General features: G+C 41.1%; 1 protein-coding gene across 1 annotated transcript in view; it reads left to right on the forward strand.

Annotated features, from left to right (window-relative positions):
• Positions 1–2,784: 2,784 nt before the first annotated feature.
• The window catches only part of dchs1a (dachsous cadherin-related 1a), a 125,288-nt gene continuing 110,119 nt past the window's right edge, over positions 2,785–17,953 (forward strand). Inside the window, exons 1-2 of the mRNA XM_060887740.1 lie at positions 2,785–3,097; positions 14,782–16,602. Of these exons, the coding sequence (XP_060743723.1) occupies positions 14,803–16,602 (1,800 nt within the window). The 5' untranslated portion in view covers positions 2,785–3,097; positions 14,782–14,802. The remainder of the gene's footprint in view (positions 3,098–14,781; positions 16,603–17,953) is intronic.

Raw genomic sequence — 17,953 nt, forward strand, 5'->3', positions numbered from 1 at the left:
TAAGCTCATACCTGAATTTAGTCACGTTCTACACATTCTCACTTGTGGTCAGATATGTCTCTGGGTATCCAGATTGAAATTGATGTATCATGTTTAAAATATAAATGAGCTCACGACAATTGCTGTCTTATATCAGTTGCTAGCCGTGTTATTGCAAAAGATGACTGCTGCGATAAAAATCTCAATCATTGGTTAGTGACACATCTAGCCAGTTTTTGACCAGACATTAGTGAATGTCCTTCACTTGATGTCAAGTCAAGTCAAGAAGCTTTTATTGTCATTTCAACCATATACTGTATATCTGACGCAGTACACGGTGAAATGAGACAACGTTTTTCCAGGATCATGGTGCTACATAAAACAAAGACAGAGTGAAGGACTTTGTAAGTTAGTCCTAGATACATAAAGTGCAACTGTGTAAACTGGTGCAAACAGTGCAGGACAAGACAAACAAGACAGTGCAGGACAAAAGACAGCGCAAACAAAAAATACGAGACATTAAACAAAAGACAAAAGACAATACACAAAAACAGCACCAACCAGTGTACATACTGTATGTCTAATCAATATTACGTGATGTGGCTCTTACATCATGGCTCTCGGTTTTATACATGTTAAATGTAAGACAATGGGTTTAATCATCTCACTGCCAGTAAACCATGACCGAGTTTGTTTGCCTAAATTGCTCTTTTGTTCGAGTAACTCTATATGTTAGCTACTGAAAATATTTGTCAACAATGCAAACCTGGGTGGTAATTTGGTTTAGATATTTTACGTGTGATATACTGTACAACCCATCTGTCTCATTTTGCTATGAGAACTGCAGAACATTTTTGAGAGGATCTGTGAAGATCATCAGGCACACTTTTCCCATCTTTTTACGCCTTTTACCACAACAGCTGCATTCACAAGGCTGCAAGAATTGTAGACGGCCCTTCCCAAGCCTCATCTGCTACTTTCTTGGTGAGCTGAACTCCCATCAATATACAGTACAGTCATCACTACACCACTGCACTTGGTCTATTTTAAGACACTACTTTACGTCATTGTACAGTATGCAGTGGGTCTGCGAGTGAGTGTGAGTCTTGAATAGAATAGAAGCTTTTATTTTTGTCACATATACATTACAGCACAGTGAAATTCTTTCTACACATTTCCCAACTTTGGAGGTTAAGGTCAGAGCGCAGGGTCAGCCATGATACAGCCACGGACCTCCACTGAGATGAGGCCGACTCTGTGAGGATCCTGAGGCATCTAGAGATGTTCCAGCTTCAGTTAGACCAGCGGTGTCCAATCTTATCCACAAAGGGCTAGTGAGGGTGCAGGTTTTCATTCCAACCAAGCAGAAGACACCTGATTCCACCTGTTTAATCAGTTGTTCTTGGCCTTTAGTAGACTCTGGTGTGGCTTCTGCTTGGTTGGAATGAAAACCTGCACTCACACCGGCCCTTTCGGGATAAGATTGGACATGGCTGTATCATGGCTGACCCTGCGCTCTGCTATGGAGTTAGACTCTGCTATACTAAAGAGGAGATGCCAACTCCGTGTGGTCTTTGAGGACAACAATCTCCTCATCAATACAACATTTGTCGGACTGTATATTTATAATCACACCTCCAGTGTCATTGATATGAGGATGGGTTCCCCTTTGAGTCTGGTTCCTCTCACAGTATTTACCATCTAAGGGACTTTTTCCTCACCACTGTCACCTCAGTCACCTCAGACTTGCTCATCGGGGATAAATACAAACATATTTAAATAGATCTATTTATAGAATTTTATATTAAATTAATCTTCATATTATTCTTTATAATAACCTTTTGTTCTACGTTTATGTTCTGTAAAGCTGCTTTCAGACAATGTCCATTGTAAGAAGCGCTAAACAAATAAACTTGAATTGAATTGAATTGAATACAGCAGCCCTGGAGCAGTGAGGGCCTTGCTTAAGGGCCCAACACACAGCTTGGCAGTGCTGGGGCTTGAATCTTCCAATCTACAACCCAAAGCCTTAACCACTTGAGCCACCAGTGATCCACTACCTAGGGGTTTATTTAACATGCTCTGTCATGTGTATTCATTGTATATTTTGCATTCGTCTTACACTGTTGTGTATTTGCACTTCTGTATTGTGCTGCTGTATTTTTTTTGTCGCATCATGGCCCTGAAGAAATGACATTTTGTTTGAAAGTACAGTATATGCAGTGTATAAATATACATCAACAAAATAAAAGCATCATTTGAACTGATCTTATTTACATTTACATCATTTAGCAGACACCCTTAGCCAGAGTGACCTAAAACTGAGCAACTGAGGGTTAAGGGCCTTGCTCAGGGGCCCAGCAGTGGCAGCTTGGTGGACCTGGGGTTCGAACCCATGACCTTCCAATCAGTAGCCCAACACCTTAACCACTGAGCTACCACATCCCTATCATATCATTAAATATTAATTTAATTAAGATTAATTAAATTAGATTAACTAAAAAATAACATTTTTAGAAAAAAAAAAAAGCAGGAATATTGTGAGCTTATAAATGCTTAAGAGTCATTATATTCACCCCTAGTGCTTTTCACAACAGTAGTAATTTCATGCTTATGCAGATTGGGGGCACCAAAGTCTGCTAGAAACTGAGTGTCCTCACTTTTCAGCCTTTCATGGCAGAGAGTCGGGGGCGTGGCTACGGTCCCGCACGTGGCGCTTAAATTATTCAAATTTAAACATAGGCGTGGTTTGTGCAGAAATGGGCGGGGTCTTGCGATGCGCGTTCCTTGAAGTGTGGAGTGAAGAGTTGGATGCTGGAGAGGTTTGTAACCAGGCACAGTTTCACTGGGAAATCCGTTTAGAAAGCGGCTCAGATCTTCACACACACTGACAACAGGAAACTCAACAACACACACACACACACACACACACACACACACACAGACCTGTAATGTTTTTCACACACACCCACGAGGACCAGATCTGGAGATGGATATAATTTAAGAGGATACTGTCTCAGCATCGTTTTTTTGCTTTTTCTTTCTAAGTAAGAGAAGACTTTTTGGTGCACAGTTTTGGGGAAAAATCAGCCTCAGTGCAAATCAAGAGCAGATGAGTGTAAGTACCATTGACTGCTGTGTGTGTGTGTGTGTGTGTGTGTGTGTGTGTGTGTGTGTGTGCGTGCGTGCGTGCGTGCGTGCGTATGTGAGTGTGTATGTGAGTGTGTGTGTGTGTGTTTGAGTGAGTGTGTGTGTCTGTGAGTGTGTGTGTGTGTGTGTGTGTGTGTCTGTGAGTGTGTATGTGTGTGTGTATGTGTGTATGTGTGTGAAAGTGTGTGTGTGTGTGTGTGTCCCTCTTTGGTTGTGTGTAAACTTTATGCTCTCTGTAAATTCTTCCCATCTGTAGATTGTTAGTCATTTCCCAGAGTGATTATTATTATTATTATTATTATTATTATTATTATTATTATTATTATTCCGTTGCTTCAGCATCAAGCTTTTCTCTTCATATATATGCTATATCTGGGAATCAGGTTGACGTCTCATCTTTTTTTAAAAATATTTTTATTTTAACCATTTTTAAATAAATATGGTTAAAAAAACAAATAACTTCTCATTCTTAACTCGATCTCTCTGTTGTACTTGATTTGCTCGTGCACTTTTGCTACTCACGTTTCACACACACACACACACACACACACACACACACACACACACACACACACACACACACACCTCTGTGATTCAACACAATTTGTAGACACGCCTTATTAATTAGAAATCCTTCATTTATTTATTTATTTTGGGTTCCGGTGAAGTCCGTGATTCTTTAAACCTACACGAATCACTGAGTGAATGATGAACCTTTGATGCCTGTGTGCTGATGCAGAAGGATGTGAACATCATCTCATGTTATACGCTTAATTATGATTTACAGTGAGCAGTCCTGTAAGCAGCACTGAACACTGAGGAGAGCAGGCAGAGTGACATCTGAAATTATATCCAAAGTGTAAATCTGACTACTGGCCAAGACATTTTTATTTTTTTTCCCATAAGCTGGATTTTTGAGAGTGAACTGCACGCAGAAGCATTGTGTATTCTGACCAGTTTCTTTTTCTTTTTTTTTTTTCCTCAAAAAGTTGGATGTTTTCGTTTTTTCTCTGTTTTTCCCTCTTTTTCTTCTGTCAAATCGAGATGTTTGAGAGTGAACACGCAGAATCACTGTGTTCTAACAGAATCACTCTGTGTATTTGCCCCAATTGTTTCACTATTTCCTCCTTTTTCTTTCTGTCAAATTGAGATGTTTCAGAGTTAATTGCACGCTGGAGCACCGTGTATCCTGACCATTTTCCTTTATTTTTTCTTTTGCTTATTTCCCCTCTCCGAAAGCTGGATGTTTGGCTTATTTCCCCTCTCCGAAAGCTGGATGTTTGGCTTATTTCCCCTCTCCGAAAGCTGGATGTTTGGCAGTGAGGTGCAGACAGGACTGTACACTGTGTACTTTAATTCTAACCCCACAAACACACACCTAGCTGAACTGCATGCAAGAGCATTGTGTATTTTTCTCCCCATCGATCATTTTTTTTCATTTTTATTTTGTGAAATTCATGCAGGGATACTGTTTGTTTTTTTGTTTGTTTTTTTAACGTTCCCATTTCATTATATATATATTTTTTAAATATTTATATTTTTCTCTTTAGACTTGGATGTTTATTTGAATGAATTTCTCACAGATCCAATTTATTCCAACATTTTCTTTTTCTCTTTTCTCCTAAGTTTTCCCCCTGAATTCTGTCTATTCTAACCAATGTTTTTTTTCTCTCTCTAATTTCCCCCAAAAACTGTGTCTGATAGTGAATTGCATCCAGGAGCATTGTATTCTCTAGCCATCTTTTTTTTTTCTTTCTTTTTTTCCCTCTCTCTCCTTTTTCCTTTTTTTTCTGGATGTTTGATTCGATGATAAATTGTAGACAGGAGCAGTCTCCTAAAAGCTCGAATTACATTTAGGGGTCCTTTTTTATATTGCTTATTTTCTGGAAACTGCATGCTTGAATGTGAATTTCTGCCAGTCTTACTGTGTATACTCATCACCAACATCTTCTCTTTCTTCTGCGTGTGTATTTAAGTAGCACGGTGTATTTATACATGAACAGTGAAGGATTTTATATCTCCAAAATACTATGCTTGGTGATTTTGCTAAATCAGATAAGAGAATATTTCATAGTGCATTTTTTGAACTATTTTAATGACGCCACCCACCTCAAGAAACTCCACACATGTGGAATAACAGTGGTTTAGCTCTAATTTCGTTTCTTTCTCAGCCGTCATGCCTGTGCATATATATATGTACCCCTTCTTCCTTCAAGAAAACAGGTTTTTTTTTGTTTTTGTGAAATTTCCATCAGTGGAATTCTTTTGTTTTGCTGTAAGTTCAGTACTGCGTTTTTGTACAAGTGCCATGTCGAAGGCTCCTTCACACCACATTCCTAATCATCCTCCGAGGGTTACCATAATTAATATTCATTATAGTAGCAGCGCCGTGCTTGTGCACCAAGAGTGTGTTTTCTTTAACTAATGAATTCTGGTTACTATAACTCCAAAGTCTCATTGAAAAAGTTGATGGTTTCTGTGGTCCCACACTGCTCATGACTTGGCTACTGTTTCCTCCTCCTTTTTTTTTTTTCTTTTTTTTTTTTCTGGCTTACTAGCAAAAGGCAGTACAACCCAATCCCCCCCCCCTAGCAACTTTAGATCATTTGTCAACTGCCAAGCATTTGCTCACTTGTTTTTTGGCTTGGGATTCACACAGCTTGTGCGTCATAATCCGTTTTGATTTGCGCTCCTTCTTCTAGGCAGGATTGAAAAGCCATGTATTTAGGCATCGAATCATTTGCATGATGATCTTTTAGGGAGAACTGAATGTTTGATTCCAGAGAACATAATGCAGATTGCAGCTAATCGATCAGTAAAGCTCAACCCTCAAAGGAGACCGGGAGAAAATTTGGTTTAGGAGCGAGTGCCAAATCTACAGGAAGGAGTTTAACGCTTGAGCCATTTTTTATTAGTTACCGGATTTGAGCAAAATTTATAGAGTTTACAAAGAAAACAGGCGAAGAATGGATGCTCTGAGTCGAAGCTGGGCTTTCAAGACAATCCAGAGATTATGTCAGTAGACACTCTTCCCTGTAGAGTTGTAATTCACTCCTCAACTCTTGCCTTAGGTGAACTACGTTCTGTTAGAGCCATGAAAAAAAAAAAACCTCATTACAGCCACTTTCATAACTTTACATCACTCTGGATTTCATTCTTTTGCTCCACATTGGTACCTTGCTGACGACACACGATCATCCACAGGATATTTGCACAGGATTGCTTGGTTCTTTATGAAATGAAAGTCATTTTCTACTTCATCATCATCATCATCATCATATCTTGTGAAGTCTTTCCAGCACAGAAACCTTTGTGTGTACACTGGAGACCATATGGCGATTGCCCTGAGTTTCTCATTAAACTCTACCTGCTCATATTTTTTACTGCAGTACTGAACTGTGGGCCATTTCTCTACCCAGCCACTGGCATTTTATCGCCCCGTCGTCATCATCGTTTGTTTTTTGCGACTGTGACCTTGAAGCCATTTCCTCTTCTGACTTCTTGTTCTGCTGTAAATCAAGATAAATCTTAGTGTACGTGTGGTTCTGGAGATGGAAAAGACCAACAAAGATATGTTCCCAGGTGATAAAGAACATAAATGCGATAGCTATCAAAGCAGAGTGCGTGCTAATTGTTTCCCTCATGTCCTGAGGCACAGGCCCGAGAACAGGAACCAATGAAACATGTTTTTACTCACACACTGTTTTGATTTATTAGCAGTAGGTGCAACTATTGGAAGATCCAGTTCTCCATATGGTTAGGGAGATAGCAGAAACGATACATCCTATAGATACGATGAGGGACTAGGCTGTGTTCCATTAAAATCGTGCACGCTGAACTCCGTAAACTCTGGACTGAACTCTTTCGCTCTGAGCTGCCAGATGTTTCCAATCAGCGCAGCGTAACTGAAGCTGTGTCAGCCGGTGTCATGTTCAAAGGCCCCTGCAGCACGCGTAGTGCCTTGTTTTTTTCCAGCCTTCCTCCATAAACAGTTCAACAAACACACGCCGGGTCGGCGGCTGTGGGAACGCGCTGATCGCCAACTGGTGGATAAACCATGCAGAGAGCCGCTGTTATTTATTATTTTTTCCGTGCGTGTTAGGGTGTGTTGTAACACAAAGATTGTGCACACATCATTGCCGGGGTGTTTTTCTTTTTCCTGCCAGCCTTATCAGCTCCCGTGGATCTCCGTCCCTTCTTTTAGCTTATCTCATCTGCAGGAACTCATCTGCATCTTCTCAGTGACTCCATATTACTCAGTGTAGACTACGGTCATTGTTATATACTATACTACTTTGTGTTGGAGAATGAGAATGGTCAAGTTTAAATCAATGGGCCATAACTGTGATGTCCAGCAACAGCTCAGCTCTAATATGAAGTGAGTGCAGGTGTTTGTAGATCCTCTGAATCCTGATGCTCCATTACTGTAGATCAGTGAAGGAATAAATAACTCAGGGACATGCTACTATTACAAAATAATCAACAATTCAGTGTTGGGAGTTTCTTCTAGCACGCAGAAGCGATCGTTTCTGAAGTGATCCTGATCCATATGAATTCTTACATTTTTATTACCACAACTGTTATAATCTCTCTCACTCACTCATCTTCTACCGCTTATCCGAACTATTCTCGGGTCACGGGGAGCCTGTACCTATCTCAGGCGGCATGGGGTATCGAGGCAGGATACACCCTGGACGGAGTGCCAACCCATCGCAGGGCACACACACTCTCATTCACTCACGCAATCACACACTACGGACAATTTTACAGAGATGCCAATCAACCTACCATGCATGTCTTTGGACCGGGGGAGGAAACCGGAGTACCCGGAGGAAACCCCCGAGGCACGGGGAGAACATGCAAACTCCACACACACAAGGTGGAGGCGGGAATCGAACCCCCAACCCTGGAGGTGTGAGGCGAACGTGCTAACCACTAAGCCACCGTGCCCCCTGTTATAATCTTTGATTTATTAATCAACATCCTGCTTTTATAACTGTTCATGTACAACAACATCCACAACACATGTTGGTCTCTATTATAGCAGTCCAAAGAATATGAGGAGCCATGTTTTAACGACCCTCGCTCGAAAATAATAAAATAAAATGAAAAAGAAAAGAAAGAAAAAACAGCTTGTTATGTATTTTGGAGCAGAAACTGGAGAAAAGTTTTCTGTCTTGAAGACTTTCTTGTGGTAGAAAACATCCGGTTCACTAAAATTTGATTGAAATTCCATGAGTGTTGATGTTTAATATGACAGCACTGTATGTGTCCCTTCTCTTGTCTGAGTTTCACTACGCAAAACACTAATTCTAGACACGTTCATTACACCGTAATCGTTACTGCGCTTACTACGGGCTGTCACACAGCTTGAGCGTTTCCATGGCAACACGCGACACTCTATCCGGCTGTGGTACGTTTGGAAACTGTATAATTGTCGGAGCAAAAATAAACAAAATGTTTACCCGTGTTGTGTCTGAAACGTCTGTTACTCGATGTCTTGTTTATAGAAGTGTTGTACAAAAGCAATCTCGCTCGTTGTCGTGCTGTTGTATTGAATACCAGCAGCCGTGCGGATATTCCGAATCACGTTACTGACACTGGAGGCTCCTTCCATAAATGAGAAATAAACATAAATAAACTTGAACTTACTGTAAATAACAAAATGTTAAGGGATTCTGGTTTAATTCCTGCCTCTGCCCTGTGTGTGGCAGAGTTTGCATGTTTTCCCTGTACTTTGGTTTCTTTCCCCTGTAAATAGACATGTGTTATAGGCTGATTGACATTTCTAAGTTGTTTATAGTGTGTGAATGGGTGTGTGTGTGTGTGTGTGTGTGTGTGTGTGTGTGATGGGTTGGCACCCTGTCCTGGTTGTCCCCTACTTTGTGCCCCCTGGAGTCCCGTGACTGCCCCCTGTGATCCTGAGTAGGATAATCAGTACAGAGAATAAATGTATAGATACAGCAATCTGTACTGAAGTTTAAAATGGTTAAATGTGGTAAAAAAAAGAGCTAAATATCATCTAAATACAACAATATTAGCCGTAATAGAACTCTAAATAGAACTCTATTCGATGGTTATAACATACTTTGGCAGATAAATAGCTTTTTCCTCATTTACCCTTTTGAATAAACGAACCTTGGAGTAATGTAAACTTTTACGTAGATTTTGATTGGCGCCGCATTCACGCTTTTAAACTGAACGTCCGGTGTTGATAGTGGAGGTGTTTGGGAGGCGATGCTTGAGCATCCACCGGTGGGAAGATGACATCCTGAACGCAAGAGACAGAACGCAGTTGCTCAGGCCAGCTGTGGTTGTTTTCACTTTGGCAGGATGGTTACAGTGTTTGACAGTCTTCTTTGTTTGGCTTTGTTTATATTAATATTTTTTTCCTCCTGTCAGCAATTTGGACCCGTTTTGTGAAACAGAACTACTGGCTAAAAGGACGAAGGCATCAGGAGAGATAGTAACAGTGTAAGAGTTCACGTGTTCTTTAAACACCATTCCAGGACAGCTAAAAATCCCCCTGAGCTTTTTAAGGGTCAGTGGGAATTTAAAATGACCATTACATGTTATTGGTGCATGTTTTTTCAGCAAATAAGCCAGGCCTGTTTTCACTTTAGTACTGTCAGACCCCATCATGGCAGATATTGTGGCATTTACAAAGTGAATGTTTTCTTTTTCCTTCAACTGGGCCATTTTCTATAATTACACACCATGTGCGCTTTGTCATCTTGGCTTTAGGGTCAACCATGTGACCTAAAGTTGGAGCTCGGAAGGAAGGATGAAAACCTTGTCTCGATTAATCCTCCGGATTTTTGTTGTAACACCGTGAACATATAACTTGAAACGACGTTATAAAGCCAATATCCTGAGGCTGTTTGCCTCGAAACCGTTTCCTTAGTCTATAACTAAGTTTTTTTTTTATTATTCCAGGTAATGCATCCTTTGATTTTTGGTGGTTTTTATTTATTTATTCATTTATTTTTAATTAATTTGTTATTTTGTTGTTTAAGAGTTACTCATGCATGTGTAGGAATGTAATGTGGAACCGAAAGATTTTTTTCATTATAGTTACTGATGGGGGGTACGGTGGCTTAGTGGTTAGCACGTTCGCCTCACACCTCCAGGGTTGGGGGTTCGATTCCCACCTCCGCCTTGTGTGTGTGGAGTTTGCATGTTCTCCCCGTGCCTCGGGGGTTTCCTCCAGGTACTCCGGTTTCCTCCCCCAGTCCAAAGACATGCATGGTAGGTTGATTGGCATCTCTGGAAAATTGTCTGTAGTGTGTGATTGCGTGAGTGAATGAGAGTGTGTGTGTGTGCCCTGCGATGGGTTGGCACTCCGTCCAGGGTGTATCCTGCCTCGATGCCCGATGAGGCCTGAGATAGGCACAGGCTCCCCGTGACCCGAGGTAGTTCGGATAAGCGGTAGAAAATGAGTGAGTGAGTGATTTACTGATCATTCTTTTTTGAAATGCTTTTAAAATGCAATATAGTTAATGTAAGCATATCAGTACTAAATGCTAAAAAATAGACATTTTTAAAGTGGATGAATCTATAAATAAACTGAATGAAATCCTGATGGCAGTTTTAGTCATTTTTTAGTTATGTAGTTATTTCACCAGGATGGGATTTATTCAAATCAGGAAAAATCTTCACAGACCACAGAGTCTAAGAATCGAGTAGCTGTGATTTATATGTTAAATGTTCTAAGCCTCCTGGAACTTTAAATAATGGGAAAACCACTTTGTAGGATTCTACATTGAATCTTTAACCTAGAAAACAAACCAAAGGGGATTAGATTTAACTTGTCATCTACAAATTGTGCCCCCAGTATGGGGAATTCCTCTAGAGACCACTGTATTGCTCTGTAAGAGCAGATTATGTGTGATTTCAACAGATCACAAACCAGATTTTTTTCCAACGATTTGACCTGAATTTTTTGACAAATTTCTTCCCTTACTATCATTAACTATGACCAAAACATTTCAGATAAGCACTCATACCTCTTGGCAGGATGAACTCCTAATATCTTCGAAGTGTATATTTTGAGAAGCCTTGGCAGCAACATGTGCAGCTTTCTCTATTTAAGCTTTGGGAACTCCCTCGGAGTATAACAGAAAATAAAACAACACTTTGATCATTCTGGCTGTGTGGTGTCTTACAGCCTCCACACTTTGGAAACAAACCAGCAGTAGACTCCTCATATCATATATTTTAACTAGGTATTAAATGCATGAATAAGAAGGCTATCTTGGACGGGAGAGCCGCAGCGGTCTAGCTTCGTTTGACACGGGGCAAGTCTAGTGTGGCCTGTAGAGGTCTGCTATATCCATTAGGTAGAGGGCCAAAATCTCTAGAGACCCCCTTTTTCATTCCAGCGGCAGTCACTGAAGGTACGACCTCTTCGTCTAAATACAAAAATACTCTTTTCATCTTTTCTAATAGCACTTTCATTTGAGCTAGTTTAGTGGATATTTGATATTATGCACATTGAATCGAAATATGTGCATGACTCAAGCTTTAAAAGTTTTTCCTTTTCTCTGATTTTTATGCATATGCATCTGCTTGTGTGTGTGTGTGTGTGTGTGTGTGTGTGTGTGCTCCTACTGTCTTATGTATGTGTGAGCATTTCCTTGTGTGTAAGTGCTTCAGTCGCTCTGCCGCTGACAGACTTAAATGAGGATTGGATTCCCATATGCACAGGCAGCCTTCCAGCACAACCCAATTACAATGCAGCAAAGCCAGAGAGGGTGCAGGCCAGACTGTGTGGAGCCCTCCATCCCCACTCTCTCATTCACGCACACACACACGCACACACACACACACACACACACACACACACACACACACACAGACTGTCACCGCTATTGGGTAGACAGACCACCACAATCAGGCACACGGCACACATCTGTCACTCACACACGCACATACATTACCACCGACTTCAAAACATATAAGTATTCACATGAGACCCTTTAATATGTGCAATGTGGACCTTTAAGCATTTTTAGTTCCTCCAAATCATCTCCATCAAAAAAGAACGCACTCTTTTAATTACGCAAGTTCAGCAACTACAGTACAGAGGAGCCATCATCTAATGTACTGTTTAGCATATTTAGGTTTAGCATCCGTGATTCCTTCCTCCATGACGATAGGTAGGACGACAAAAAATGAGGTTTTTGGACATTTTCGGATAGGGTAAAATTCACTCTGTGGAAAGGACGGACGCGCTCCTGCTTTCGGTTACTTTGGACTTGTGTTGATCTTATCTAGGTGAACTTTGACCCCTGAATTCACAAGCCTCAGTCTTGTGAGCCAAAAGCACCCAAGTGGGCAGGACTGTGGTCTCTTTGTTGGCTAAAACATGGAGGAGCTGCTTATTATTAAGAGTGGCAGGGTGGTGCAGTGAGAAAAGTTGCTGCCTAACATGCCAGTTTTAACTTGTTAATGTGTGTTTAAAGTGTGTTAATGTTTGTATTCATGCACATGATAGACTCCAGCTCCAGATCCTTTCTAAAAATTAATGAATGAACGCCTTCTGTATTGTTAAATAACGGATGTTTGTGGAAAAGTGTGTATTTTTTTCTTTGCCTGTAACACTGGCAGTTCTGCATCACTGCCCGTGATCATTAAACCTGTTCCTGGAGACCTCGTTTCCTACAAACGTTAATTCCAGTTTTATTTTTTAGCTAATAAATTAGACTATTTTAACTTTTTTTTTTTTTTTTTTTTTTTTTAATAGAAAAATGAGGGAGCTTGTGTTTTGTTTCTTGTTATGATGTTTTTGGAACTCTAAAACAGTCTGTTTGCATTTTTTCCATTGTAGTTTATAGTGAAAGTAGTGCTAATGAATGCTTCGGAGAAGTTATTTTACATTGCTTGTAATGTACTTCTGGATTTATGTTTTTCTTCAGAGTGTTTAATGCATGGGGGGGCACGGTGGCTTAGTGGTTAGCACGTTCGCCTCACACCTCCAGGGTTGGGGGTTCGATTCCTGCCTCCGCCTTGTGTGTGTGGAGTTTGCATGTTCTCCCCGTGCCTCGGGGGTTTCCTCCAGGTACTCCAGTTTCCTCCCCCAGTCAAAAGACATGCATGGTAGGTTGATTGGCATCTCTGGAAAATTGTCCGTAGTGCGTGAGTGAATGAGAGTGTGCGTGTGCCCTGCGATGGGTTGGCACTACGTCCAGGGTGTATCCTGCCTTGATGCCCGATGACGCCTGAGATAGGCACAGGCTCCCCGTGACCCGAGGTAGTTCGGATAAGCGTTAGAAGATGAATGAATGAATGAATGAATGAATGAATGTTTAATGCATGGTTCGGCTCTTAATAAAGTAAACTCTCTTTAATGCATTAAAGAAAGTGTTAAGGTGTGTTCATTACTAAGTCATTTATTTTCATCAGCTTTTACCATTCATTAACTAAAAGAAAAACATAATTCTTGGTTAGTAAAAAAAAAAAAAAAGGATCGTGGAATTCTCTACAAACGAGTAAAAGACAATAATCACATGGATGAAAGTATGCGAGGCACGATTTAAATTTTCAGCACAAAAGATTTTGCGAGTGTCAAGAGTACATTTGAGAGCAGACCTCTGCTTTTGCGAATTCACATTAGTGGCTTTATTCTAATCCTATATATTATCTTTGCCATTAAGGTTTCATTGTGTTAACAGCACATTATGATTCAGTGACTTGACCTAGCTTTCAGTACTTCTGTTCAGGACCCATGGAGAAAAAAGTAGTTTGTCCTTGCAAGCAGACATTTCTGGTTAAATTCAACGTCTGCACAAGAGTAGTACAAGAGAACATTCTTTAAGTTAACACACCAAAAGGAATGGCTGCAGAGGGAGTATTCAATGCTGCTAAGAGTCTTTTAGACTCCCGATATCAGGTCTCACACCCTGCTAGTGAGAGGGTGTCAACCTTCTCTCAGGTCCCGGAGTCTCTATTACACCCACTAACTCTGTATTCTCATGTACTATAGGGTACTGTTACACGTCAAGCACGATGAAGCTGTCTTGGCCGGTAGCAAAGGTTCCATGCTTATTCAATTTAAAAGAAGCTAAAAGCAATAAAGTAGGCTTGTGTTGTCTTTTTACTGGACTTGTACACCGGCCTGTGGTTTTTGTTACTCTTGGCGAGAAGACTTATTAGGTGAGAATAATTTACCTAAATGCGAGTCCACTCTGAGATTAGGAAACTACGCCTATAGTGACTTGACACTGAAAAGTCAAAGTGACGTGACATACGGCTAAGTACGGTGACCCATAGTCAGAATTTGTTCTCTGGATTTAACCCATCCAAAGTGCGCACACACAGCAGTGAACACACACACACCGTGAACACACACCCGGAGCAGTGGGCAGCCATTTATGCTGCGGCGCCCGGGGAGCAGTTGGGGGGGGTTCGGTTCCTTGCTCAAGGGCACCTCAGTCGTGGCCGGCCCGAGACTCGAACCCACAACCTTAGGGTTAGGAGTCAAACTCTCTAACCATTAGACCACGACTTTCCCATATCAAATCTAGAATGCTTCTTATGTATTCCTGACTTAACCTTACCAAATCAAGTTTATTGCTATTATCTGGACGGCAGTATAGATCATTGTCAAGCTTTTGATTCTCAATCTAACAGCTTCTTATTTTGTACTTACAGGTTTGTTAAGAAACAGCTAAAATGAAGAAAGTGCTGAGAAGAGAGGGAAGCACAATAATGGACCAAATTTATCAACACAGGACATGGAATAGTAGGCTGCTTGTGCTTCTCTGTGTCGCTCTTGAAATCTTCACGGCTCACTCGTCTATGGTGCCTGGTACACTGGAGCTCCAGCTAGATGAAGAGCAACCGGCAGGTACTGTAGTTGGAGATATTAGTGCTGGCCTGCCCCCAGGTGTTACAGCATCTCTTTACTTCATCTCAGATCATGAGGGAACGGGTGTTGGTACGGACTTGGACATTGACGAGAGCACGGGCATCATAAGGACAGCAAAGGTCTTGGACCGAGAAGTACGAGACCGCTACAATTTTATAGCAGTAACCATGACTGCTGTCACGGTGGAGGTAACCATTTTAGTCAATGACATCAACGATCACGCTCCAGTGTTTCCCAGAAAACGGGCCTCCTTCAAAATCCCGGAACAGACTGCAATAGGAACTAAATTTCCCCTTGATCCTGCCTTGGATGCAGATAAGGACCAGCTGACAACTCAAGGTTATATTGTAACAGATGGAAATGTGGGGCAGGCTTTTCTTCTTGAAACACGAAGAGGCTCCAATCAAGTACTTTATCTGGATTTGGTAGTCAATGCCATTTTAGACAGGGAGAAAAGGTCATCCTATACACTCCTTTTGGAGGCATTTGATGGAGGATCTCCTAAGAAGACTGGTCAGATGATTCTGGATGTGACCGTGCAGGACATCAATGACAATGCCCCAGTTTTTAATCAGAGCAGGTATCATGCCATGATCTCTGAGAACCTGCAGCCAGGCAACAATATACTGCAAGTGTTTGCGTCTGATGTTGACGAAGGTAACAACGGCCTGGTGTTTTATGAAATCAACAGACGACAGAGTGACCCTGATCGCTACTTTGTCATTAACTCCCAGACTGGAGTGATAACTCTGAACAAGCCATTGGACTATGAGATGAGAAAGGTTCATGAGCTGGTCGTTCAGGCAAGGGACAATGCGACACAACCTGAGGTCACCAATGCCTTTGTGACCATACATGTGCGGGACTATAATGACAATCAGCCCACCATGACCATCATCTTCCTTAGTGAAGATGGCTCACCACGCATATCCGAAGGCGCACAGCCTGGCCAGTATGTAGCGCGGATCTCTGTTACAGACCCTGATTATGGGGAGTACTCTAACGTCAATGTGTCTTTGGAGGGTGGAGATGGAAAATTTGCTCTGACCACTAAAGATAATATTATCTACCTCATATGTGTAGATGAAATCCTGGATCGTGAAGAGCGGGACCGCTATGAACTAAGAGTCATGGCTACAGACTCTGGAACCCCTCCTTTGCGAGCTGAGTCTTCATTTACCATCCAGGTTACCGATGTCAATGACAACCCACCTTTATTTGACCAACAAGAATACACCCAGGTAATCCCAGAAGTAATCTTTCCAGGGAGCTTTGTGCTACAGGTCACAGCACGAGACAAAGACCAGGGTCCGAATGGAGATGTCCACTATAGTATCATGCAAAATCTTGAGAGTCATTCTGACTGGTTTAGCATTGATGCAGTCACTGGCATCATTACTACGCTCACTCAGCTGGATTATGAGACAGACCCTACACCTAGTTTGATCATTGTAGCTATGGACAGGGGTAGACCTCCTCTGTCCTCCACTGCTGTAGTCAAAGTTATCCTTCAGGATATTAATGACAATGAGCCTGTTTTTGGAAGCAAGTTCTACAACGCATCTCTTAAGGAGAACCTTGCATCAGGGACATGTTTCTTAGAGGTAGGACTACTCCTTTATTTGCAGTATACTGCCTATCTATCTATCTATCTATCTATCTATCTATCTATCTATCTATCTATCTATCTATCTATCTGTTGTTTAATATTTTGTTTGTTAATTGCACTTAATTAATCTAATTATTCTTTAAAATACTAGAAATCTGAACAGATGGTTTAGAAACTTGACTTCAATGCTCCAGCTGAAAGGGATTTGGACATTTGGGACAGTTTAGTGAAAAGCTGTGTTTAAATTGGAGTTCTTGCGTTATTAGTTACCTGCTGTCCTCTGGCTGAAAGGGATTTGCTCTTTATTGGCTGTCCTCGTCTTCACCTCACAAAGGTTTCCAGGGTACCGAAGAGGGTATGGCGGAGCTTATTTTAAAAGCAGCAGGCTCTGCCTCTAAATTAGACACAGTCAAGATTTTAACAGCACTTACAGTTTGTTCCAATCTCGAGCCGCTTTGTATGATGAATGGGCCTTAATTTCGACTAAATGGCCTTTTGTCTGACTGTGAAAAATGTGGTTGAGCTCAAAAAAGTGAGAGAAAAGGCCTTGAGTGGCTGGCTTTGATTTCATCTCATTTGTGTTGATTGTGTTTCTAAAAGTTTTTTTTTTTAATTTTTTTTTTTTATTATTTTCTGTTCTGGTTGACTAGTAGAGTAGCATTAAACTGAAAACCTTGTGAACATATTGTCAAATAATAATCAAAGTTACACTACAGCTTAATGTAAAGAGGGGCCAATAGATAAAAACAAAGTGGGCAATAGACCAAATTACTTATTTGCTTTTAAGGAAAAAAAGTGTGAAGAGTCATCCTGGAGAAATTTATTACATCTACTAACCTTAAATGTGTTGAATATGATCTTATGACACACATGAAGTTAGACAGATCCTTGTGGTTTGGCCCAACCTGAACAGTATTGCTTCTTCTCTCTCATTATTGGTACAGTATCTTGCATACAAATTAAAAGTCACAAGAAAAACTACCCCACATCTTACCTTATCTATTCACAACTTTTCTGACAAATTGAGTCATACACATTTGTATGAATTTGTAATTGCGAGACCATGTTGTTTGGGTTAGCATACTAGGTATTCTTGCCAAGGACAGGGTCCAAAGCAAGCTGTCTCTCACGCTCTGCCATAACTGGATGCAGTTGATGGGAGCTGGTTTACAGCTCAAAAGCAGTTGGGAGCAAGATGATACACAGACGGTACAAATCGCTGCCAAATCCACATCCAAGCGTTGCCGCAATGCTCTTGATGAGTGCTTTCTCCCCTTAAGAGAGCGTCGGAGAAGAGGTTCCCACCACCTTTAAACTCACCCAAACAAGTACATTTGGAATTTGAA

The sequence above is a fragment of the Tachysurus vachellii genome, chromosome 15 (assembly GCF_030014155.1).
Source record: "Tachysurus vachellii isolate PV-2020 chromosome 15, HZAU_Pvac_v1, whole genome shotgun sequence".
Classification (NCBI taxonomy): Eukaryota; Metazoa; Chordata; class Actinopteri; order Siluriformes; family Bagridae; genus Tachysurus; species Tachysurus vachellii.